General features: G+C 41.0%; 1 protein-coding gene across 1 annotated transcript; it reads left to right on the forward strand.

Annotated features, from left to right (window-relative positions):
- The first annotated feature begins 7089 nt into the window (after positions 1-7089).
- Positions 7090-9012, forward strand: LOC132897727 (interferon-induced protein with tetratricopeptide repeats 5-like). Its single transcript, XM_060938953.1, has 2 exons — positions 7090-7137; positions 7437-9012. The coding sequence occupies exons 1-2, from the start codon at positions 7133-7135 to the stop codon at positions 8872-8874; spliced, it is 1443 nt and encodes a 480-aa protein (XP_060794936.1). The 5' UTR covers positions 7090-7132; the 3' UTR covers positions 8875-9012.
- The last annotated feature ends 1570 nt before the right edge of the window (positions 9013-10582 follow it).

The following is a 10582-nucleotide window of genomic DNA, read 5'->3' on the forward strand; positions in this document are numbered from 1 at the left end:
CAGTCTCTCCTGACACATGGTGGACCTGAGATATGTCTTCATTAATTTCAAGGCAGAAAAACTCCTTTCCCCAGAAGCCACTGTGACAGGAAGTGTGAGGAGTACTCGAAGTGCAATACTTAGATTTGGGTAACAATCCAGCAGGTTTTCTCTGAATATATAGAGGGATATTACTGACGTCACCCGAAACCGGAAGTAAACAGACCCTGCGCCATATTGGAAGACCAACAAACTCGTGATTAGGGGGAAATAACGGCAGTGGTATGTGAACCCACGAGAATAAAGTGGAGTGGCAAACGACTTAAACAAATCTGAGCTGTTTTATTTATGATTTATTGGCCCAACAGTAGACTTGAAAGAAACTTGTGTGAGACTTGGCAAAAAACTGTGGATATAATGGATAAATCTGTGCATGATCTGTGGACATGGCAGATTATTTCAAAACCCTGAAGCCTGCTGAAAGGAAGCGATATGTTGAGAAACTGACTCTGATTGATGGTTTTGTCCCTTGGCTGCGTTTATTACAGCCAGCCACTGACACATTTAGTGTGTCTAATGACTAGGGTGTTTTCGTTAGAATTTCATGCACTTGGTTCATCAAACAACCTACAATGGTAAACTTTTGTGCTGTGTTAGGGTGTTCTAACAAAGCTGATGGGAAAGGTGAAAAGAAGTCTTTCTACAGAATACCAGCTGTGATTGAGACACAAGGGGAGCAAACCAAGGAGCTTTCTGCCAGGAGACAGAGAGAGTATTTAGCTGCTTTATGCAGAGCGGATCTGAATACTTCAAATCTACAACAGTACAGAATATGTTCAGACCATTTTGTTACTGGTAAGTCACTAGGCTAGAGTGTTGTAGAACATTTTTTAAAATGTTTACTGAATAAAAACATCCTTAATTTTATCACATTTATGTTATATATTTCATTTCTTTCTTTTGTTTTAATTTTCCTCCCTCCATCCCTCTTTGGATTTTAAATATAGTTTTTCCCCATGTCCAAATAATTCAAAGATATATAAATAAAAACAGATAAGTAGTAAAAAACTCTTGCTCGTAGTTTGTTTTATATTGTGAGTATGTATGGATGTATGTACTTGAGGTCTTCCAATATGGCGCCCTAACAAAATCTCGTGGTACAGTGACGTCACGCGATAGCCCTCTATAGTTAAGCATGTCTGTTGGAGAGGAAATGCAATCAGGGAAGCCTTTAACGGCAGCCGTTATCTCGCGTTCTAAATCAGCACCATCCTTTTTCCTCTTCCTTTTCTCACTGCCACTTAGAAATCATTTCATTCTGATTTTACTTTAACAAAAAATTGTACGAGGGCTCTGCAGCTAGAGCTAGATGGTGCTGGTGCATGTATTCAGCCCGCTCGGGTCGTTGCCTAGGTTACTTCAGACACTACGGCTCTGAGAAAGAGCGAAGCCAGATAGCTGTGTGTGACATCATGTCACATACTGGTGGTTTTGCTTGTGAATCTAGCTGTAGGATTACACGTGAATCATGCTTTATTGCTTTTATTATTTTCGTAGCAATGTGGTTCATGTCGAGTGGAAAATATGTATAATCACAATGAATTATTACATAGTAAATGATGATGTATAGCATGCAGGAAAACAGGAATACCGTAACGTGAAGACGAGGCCCCTGACTGGACGAGGCTCAGGGCAATTGCCCGACTTTGCCCAATGGAAAGACCGCCTATGCCTGTTCACACACTCAATCAATCAGACTCCAACCTCTCCACCATGGGCAAGACCAAAGAGCTGTCTAAGGACACCAGGGACAAAATTGTAGACCTGCACAAGGCTGGGATGGGCTACAAGACAATAGGCAAGCAGCTTGGTGAGAAGGCAACAACTGTTGGCGCAATTATTAGAAAATGGAAGAAACTCCAAGCCGACTGTCAGTCTCCCTCAGTCTGGGGCTCCATGCAAGATCTCGCCTTGTGGGGTATCAGTGATCACAAGAAAGGTGAGGGATCAGCCCAGAGCTACATGGGAGGACCTGGTCAATGACCTGAAGAGAGCTGGGACCAGAGTCTCAAAGATTACCATTAGTAACACTACACCATTATGGATTAAAATCCTGCAGTGCGCACAAGGTCCCCCTGCTCAAGCCAGCACATGTCCAGGCCCATCTGAAGTTTGCCAATGACCATCTGGATGATCCAGAGGAGGCATGGGAGAAAGTCATGTTGTCAGATGAGACCAAAATAGAGCATTTGGGATAAACTCCACTCGCCGTGTTTGGAGGAAGAAGAAAGATGAGTACAACCCCAAGAACACCATCCCAACCGTGAAGCATGGGGGTGGAAACATCATACTTTGGGGGTGCTTTTCTGCAAAGGGGACAGGACGACTGCACCGTATTGAGGGGAGGATGGATGGGGCAGTGTATTGTGAGATTTTGGGCAACAACCTCCTTCCCTCAGTAAGAGCATTGAAGATGGGTCGTGGCTGGGTCTTCCAACATGACAATGACCCGAAACACACAGCCAAGGCAACTAAGGAGTGGCTCCATAAGAAGCATTTCAAGGTCCTGGAGTGGCCTAGTCAGTCTCCAGACCTGAACCCAATAGAATATCTTTGGAGGGAGCTGAAAGTCCATGTTGCCCAGCAACAGCCCTGAAACCTGAAAGATCTGGAGAAGATCTGTATGGAGGAGTGGGCCAAAATCCCTGCTGCAGTGTGTGCAAACCTGATCAAGAACTACAGGAAACATCTGACCTCTGTAATTGTAAACAAAGGTCTCTGTACCAAATATTAAGTTCTGTTTTTCGATTGTATCAAATACTTATTTCATGCAATAAAATGCAAATTAAATATTTAAAAATCATACAATGTGATTTTCTGGATTTTTTTTAGATTCTGTCTCTCACAGTTGAAGTGTACCTATGATAAAAATTACAGACCTCTCCATTCTTTGTAAGTGGGAAAACTTGCAAAATCGGCAGTGTATCCAATACTTATTTTCCCCACTGTATCTACTACACATCTTTGTTTTATTTCACTGAATATGGACTTTTAGGGAGCAACAGGCACAGAAAAAAATTAATTGGATGGGTGAACAATGTAATTACTATTAACTTAAATTTAATTCTAAATTGCACTGACAGTCAGTGAAGCTTAAAAATCACAGGCAATATTATGATCAATGCAGGAAACATTGCAAATAAGGTGCGCTGCTGTGTTCTGGACACACTGCAACTTAGACAATTGTGTTTGTGGCAAACTATATAATAAACTATCGCAATAGTCAATTCGAATAATAACAACTAGTGCATGCACTAACATCTTAGTTGATAAAAACTTTCTTATGCTTCTCATATTGTACAAGTGAAAATAAGACACACTACAGATCTTATTGATATGTGTCCCCATACTAAGTTGCTGATCAAACCAGCAGCCCAGATTCTTGGCCTCTTGAGCTGGACTAATCTGATGGTCACCAACAAGAAGAGAGCCTTCACTGACCATAGACAACTGTTGTCTTCTTAAGCTTGAGCCAGTCAGTCAGCATCCATTGTCATACGTCCTCTATACAGTGCTGCATTGTCGTAACTGCCTCTTCTTGACTTGCTTGTGAATCAATTTTAAATGAGAGACAGAGCTGAGAGTCATCTGCAGAACAATGAATGCTAGGTTGATGTGCATTTACAATCACGAAAAGCTTGGATGCATAAATGACAAACAATAGAGGTCCAAGACAGGATCTCTTGTGTGTGTGAGCTGAGACATGTTCCTTGTCTGTGTGAATCTGTGAGCTGCTGCTTGAGGTTTTAAACGTGTAGTAACACCCCTGGAACTTCTGAAGCAAACTTCTGTTGGAAATTTCACTCAAACATCACAATTTTTTTTCCTCTCTCCATTCTTTATTCCGGCTGGAATTGCTTCGTCCGGCTTTGCTAAATCACTTGAAATATTTCAAGCTCTTTAACCGCTATAATCTTGCTTTGAAACAGGAAATGATGTTCCTCTAAAACATAGGCTTGACATGGCTAATATAGTTTCTGTAATTTGCAGTAAGTCACTGTAGCCAAATGGAAATGACAAAATTTATTTATAATACAATAAACTAAAAGTACTTTTCATAAACTTGTGTTTAAAATGTAGTGAAAACCTGGAGTGAAGTGCTGAGACATAATGATAAAAAAGCAATATATATATATATATATATATATATATATATATATATATATATATATATATATATGGGGAAAAAAACCAAAAACCCCTAATAGCATTAAACTGTACAGCCCTATCACTGAGATTTTACCCTCAAAAGTACTTTTTTTTTTGTATGTATCCTTTATCTAGTAAGGTGCACTACTGTATATTTGAATCTTTACTATAAAACCTGTTAGTCATTTAATTATTTTTAAAGGTGCACTATCTCCAGGTGAAAACTAAATGTGCTCTTGAACGTACAGTGACAAAGAAAGGTCCAGTTTAGCACCATTTCTTCTGAGTGTGTATAAGAGCTCAGAGATTACTGATCTAAGATCTGCTGTACTATAGAGCTGAAGAACTTGAGCATAACTAATTAAAATGTGGCAGTGTGGAACCCTATTGCAAAAAGTAGGCTAAATATCGCCACCTAGCGGATTTGATAATTAAAGCCCATCTTTTTACGTTTGGAAAAGTGGATGCATGGGTCGCACGGTGATGTAGAGGTGAGCATTGTCACCTCACTGGGCTGGGTTCAAGCCCAGCAGCCGACAAGGTCCTTTCTGCATGGAGTTTGCATGTTCTCCCCGTGTCTGCGTGGGGGTGCTCCGGTTTCCCTCACAGACCAAAGACATGCAGGTTAGGCTAATCGGTGACTCTAAATTGACCGTAGGTGTGAATGGTTGTTTGTCTCTATGTGTCAGCCCTGTGATGATCTGGCGACTTGTCCAGGGTGTACCCCGCCTCTCACCCATAGTCAGCTGGGATAGGCTCCAGCTTGCCTGCAACCCTGTACAGGATAAGCGGCTGCAGACAATGGATGGATGGAAAAGTGACTGCATGTCTGAATTTTTAGAATAAAAAAAAAGAAAGAACCAATTAATCCACCATGTAGTGACCCATCTATAGCTCTGCAGTGATACACTATCACTTAGACATGTGGACATTTACCTAGAGAAAGCTGTGTCAGGCTCTCGACACCTTTTCGATTGTCCATTAGAAAACAAGACTTCTGACTTTTTCAAGGCTCTCCAGAGAGACCCAGACAGTGTGTCTTATATCATGGTTTATTCTTTGACACTGTACACACATTAACTGACAGTTATGTTGTTTTGACTGCATGGTTACATTAAAGGACACCATTAGTTATTCAACTCAAAATAATTTACACTGTCAAAAACACATGCATGCACCCCATCACACATTCACACTGTTCATTTCTGTGGCTGTTGCTCCCTAAAAGTCCACATTCAGTGAAATAAAACAAAAAATGTGTGGTAGATAAAGTACAGGAGGTCAGGCCCGGCGCCAGGAACAGTTTACTAAGGGGGCAATTAGAAATCGCAAGGGGGCAAATATTTTTCATATAGTGTGTAGTAGTGATGGCGGTCTGACAACGTGTTTCAAACAATTAACTGCGCCAACCACAAAACCACGGCCCCGAAGGTTGCTTTAGTCCGGGAAAATCATGTGGCATATTACCAGGGCAGTTGCGCTTTATCAACACCCGTGCCCACCTGTTAACCCTCCCCTCCAATTTTCTCACAGACACGCGTTACAACCGGAAAGATGCCAAACATAAAACACACACAAACCTACAGGCAAGTCCTTTACATTTAAAATACATACAAATAGCTCCGCGGCATGAAAACAAAACGTCAATGCAAATCTAAGGTACTTGGCTCGGCGGCCAAAATAATAATTTAAAAAAATTAACAGACCCCGCGGCTGCACCAGTAATAGCCTTCCTGACTCGCACCGAGTCAACGCTAACCACTTAATCCGCGATCCCAGTTTAGGCGTGTAGGGGACTAAACATCCTGAAGTGATGAATTTTCACCCCCGCTGCATGGGGGGTGACGTCAACGACACATATTCTTACGCTATTTGCGCACAAAGCGGACCATATATGAACACATACACCAACATAAACGGAGATAAACTTAGCCTACAAAGAAAGAAAATGGATTCACAATATTGTGATTGAATTCGTTTAATTCGTTGGGGGAAAGACTACTCCCGTAAACTGACTGCATATTGCAGGATATTGCAGAGACAGTGCACTTGTAAGTGTACATGTAAAACCCCCGCCCGCACGACCCCTCCCCTTGTCCTTATCACAGGTCTGTGTGTGCGCGGCTGTGTCAGCATTTCACACACACACCCACAATAACTAGTAGTCCCCAGTAGTTAGGATTGATACATATGTCTAAAACAGGGTTAGTATTAAATTCAGGCTTTTTGAAATAATCCTACCTTAATATAGTTGAATTCTACGATTGCAACGTAAGAATCATAACAACCAATCAGATTTGTTCTACCGTGCCAGTTTTAGTAGTGATTTATGTGAAATGTATTTTTGTGCAATGCTCAACAACTTAATATTTCGTATTTGAAAATGCAAATTATTAATACGTCTATAATACAGTATATTTTCATAAGAAAATTAAGTGATCTGAGTCTCCGTTGAGGGGGCGGGGCTGTAGCCACGAGGGGGCGACGCCCCCTTTCGCCCCCCCATGGCGCCGGGCCTGCAGGAGGTCTGTCCAAAACTTTCAAAATATTTTCTTTTATGCTTATTTCTGCCTTTATTTTTGGATTTGTTTGTTTATGTTCTGTGACTCCAGTGTGGTGCTGTGGGTAGAGAAAAGTTAAAGAAAGGAGATTATTATCTTCTGCTTCTGCTTAATACTGCATAATGTGCTGCTTTGTAAATTGTTTTTAAAAATGAGTATGACTTGATATTTGAGACTCAGTTACTTCATTTACGATTTCAATCCAGATGTTTATAGTTATTTGCTGATGATGTCATCCAAAGAGTTGAGGCTGCATTTGAAATGAAAACACTTTCGGTTTCCTTTCCTGAACAAATGGGTGGGGATGTAAATCGCTTCTATCTGTATCACTGTAGTCTCCCTGATCTGTTTTCACAGTGTGAGATACACAGAGACTGACCACAATGAGGTAAGTGCTGTCATTCTGCCTGAATACTAAACCTTCCCTTTCACGGAATGCGGAGTTACCCATAAGGGTACATTTTGTTTCTACCTTTAGTCTGTATTTCTAACCGAATATGAATTAATGTTACAAAAATAATTGAAGGTACATAATTGGACCTTATGAACCACTCTTTTACAACAGAGGAATGCTTTGCATGTACTTTATTGAAATAAAAGGTTTATATTGTTTTTTTTTTTCCTGAGAATTATATTGTTTTAGTGAGTTTCATTCATGCATGATTCTGTTATTTCTTTCTCTACCAGTTCAACACAAGACACAATTTTCAAACCCAGACTTCTTCAGCTGGAATGCCATTTTACCTGGGCTCTGAACAAAAATGATGTAGATCTCGCTGACCTTCTGAACAGGCTAGAAGAACAGCTTAACCTGGATCTTGGAGGGGAGACAGGAGCTGCACGCACACACAGCTATAAGGGATTTGTGAAATTTCTTCTTGGCTCCAATACTGAGGCTCTCAGCAACTTTGAGAGATCTGTAGAGCTCACTATGTCTCGTGGAAATGACTGTGACAAATTGCTTGTTGTTGCTTATGGAGACCTTGCATGGTTATACTATCACATGGGTAATTTCACAGAGTGTGAAAGCTACTTGAATAAACTGAGCGAGATTAAAACAAAATATCCATCTGTCCCATATGCTGAGGTGCTTGGAGAAAAAGGATGGACATTCCTTAAGTTTTCTCAGAAATATTATGAATGGGCTAAAGAGTGCTTCAAGAAGGTCCTGGAGCTGGAACCAGAGGACCCTGAATGGAATGCCGGCCTTGCTATTGCTCTGTATCGGCTGGAGTATAATCTCCAAAATTCAGCGGTGTCAACTGAAACTTCAACTGAAAATTCAACTGATCAGCTTAGACGGGCCATAACTATGAATCCAGACGATGATGTTCTTAAGGTTCTGCTTGCACTTAGATTGACTGTTGACAAGAAGTACAATGAGGCAGGGAGCCTAGTGGAGCAAGCCTTAGAGAGCTCTCCAGAACATCCACATGTGATTCGATATGTTGCAAAGTTTTTGCGGAATCAAGGGTCTGTGGACAGGTCTATTGCCCTCCTAAAGAGAGCATTAGAGAAAGTGACCAATGCAGCCTTTATTCACCATCAGCTGGGGCTTTGCTATAAGAAAAAGATCCAGAATCTGAGGTTTGCAGGAAGCCACCACAGAACAGGTGCTGAAATTAAGCAAGCTCAAGAGCAGTGCATCTACCACTTGGAGATGGCGACCGAACTGAAGACTGGCTTCATCCTTGCTATGGGTGATCTGGCCCTTCAGTATGGGATGACACAGGATATGCAGAGAGCAGAAGAAATGTTCCAGAATACATTTCAGACAGCTAAAGAAAGAAACGAGGGCTGCCAGTATGTTCATCTCTGTTATGCAGAATTCCAGCAGTACAGTATGAAATGTGAGCCTGCTGCCATCAAACACTACACTGAATGTCTGAAGATAAATCCAAATACATATCATGGGAAGAAAAGTGCTGAAAGTCTGAAAAAGATTGCAAAGAGAAGAATTGAGAACAATCCACAGGATGGAGAGGCCTTTGGAATACTTGGAATCATTCATAAGGAACAAGGAGAAAAGCAACAAGCCATAGAGTGCTTTGAGAAAGCGCTGAGCTGTGAAGACAATGAGGATTATCTCCGTGATCTTTGTGAACTTCGGATTTCATTACAGTAATATTACAAATATCCTGTTTGATATATAGCCAATTATGTATACAGTCATGAGAGTTAATGGTGACTGTATACTGTCTGAAATTAAAATACACACACACACACACACACACACACACACATATATATACACACACACACATATACACATACACACACACACATACATATATACACACATATACACACACACACACACACACACACACATATACACACGATAAGATATTAAGATTACTGTTGTAACGAATAGATCATTAGTTCAACATGCTATTAATATTAAATGTAGTAATGGAAGATGACTGCTTTACTCCCTATTAATGTTTTATTATTAAAGTTTGTCCTGCACTTTGTTTTGAGAAAATAACTTTTTTCTAATGGAAATTAAAATACTTTTAAGTGAGAAATCATAACCTGTGTTGATCTCTTTCCTGCAGAACAAATATAGCCATAGACTAAATAACACGTTAGATACAACTGCAACTAAATGTGTTTCTTCTCTTTTTCCTTTTTCATTTTGTAGGAGCAAATACAGCTGTTAAAAAAAACTAGATAAACAGATAGACACACCTGGTTATGAAATATGGACGTCTAATAAACACAGCTGTCTGTCAAGTTGTACATGCTCACATATTGCACCCTGATGGCTTAATACAAGACACTTATACAATGCATTCAGGAATAATGAATGTGTTGAGAGTAGATATACACACAGACATGATTAATGTGGAAATGAAAGTGAGCAGGACACTTTATCTGTGCTTAAAGGAGATATGCAGAGCCTTTATTCATCTCATCTCATTATCTCTAGCCGCTTTATCCTTCTACAGGGTCGCAGGCAAGCTGGAGCCTATCCCAGCTGACTATGGGCGAAAGGCGGGGTACACCCTGGACAAGTCGCCAGGTCATCACAGGGCTGACACATAGACACAGACAACCATTCACACTCACATTCACACCTACGGTCAATTTAGAGTCACCAGTTAACCTAACCTGCATGTCTTTGGACTGTGGAGGAAACCGGAGCACCCGGAGGAAACCCACGCGGACACGGGGAGAACATGCAAACTCCACACAGAAAGGCCCTCGCCGGCCATGGGGCTCGAACCCGGACCTTCTTGCTGTGAGGCAACAGTGCTAACCACTACACCACCGTGCCGCCCAGAGCCTTTATTTTTAAATAAATTTCTGAGTGGATAGTATCTTCATCCTTTACTCTTCCATGCTGTATAAATGGGAATAAAAATATACTTTTGAGAGTTAAAAATCAACCGCAATGATGGCATTCGAGCTGCCCCCACTGAGCCAGCTCTGAGTGCGTGACATCACAGCTGTCACTGGTTTTAAAGGTCATAGGCAACAGTCGGAGGTGAAACGTGGAATATCAACTTTATTGTCTAGAAGAACAACCCAAAAAGCAAATTCAATCTTCCTAGTGTCTAATTTGCACCCTAAACTTGAATAAAACAGTTAAAATATAGTGTTTTGCCCAATTTCCGAAGGTTTGTTTACATCTCACTTATGTGCCCTTTCACCACCAGTGAACCGTCGTCGTGACGTCATTTGAGCCAAACAGACCGGGAGCAGTTCTGTGTTTACCTGCGAACTGAGCACACGTGTACGGAATTTGGTCATGAGAGGTTGCGTAAAATGTCCGAAAGCGATAGCGATTTTGAAGTAGGAATTCTCCAAATTAAATATCGAGAGGTGAA

Source organism: Neoarius graeffei, chromosome 14 (genome assembly GCF_027579695.1).
Source record: "Neoarius graeffei isolate fNeoGra1 chromosome 14, fNeoGra1.pri, whole genome shotgun sequence".
Lineage (NCBI taxonomy): Eukaryota > Metazoa > Chordata > Actinopteri > Siluriformes > Ariidae > Neoarius > Neoarius graeffei.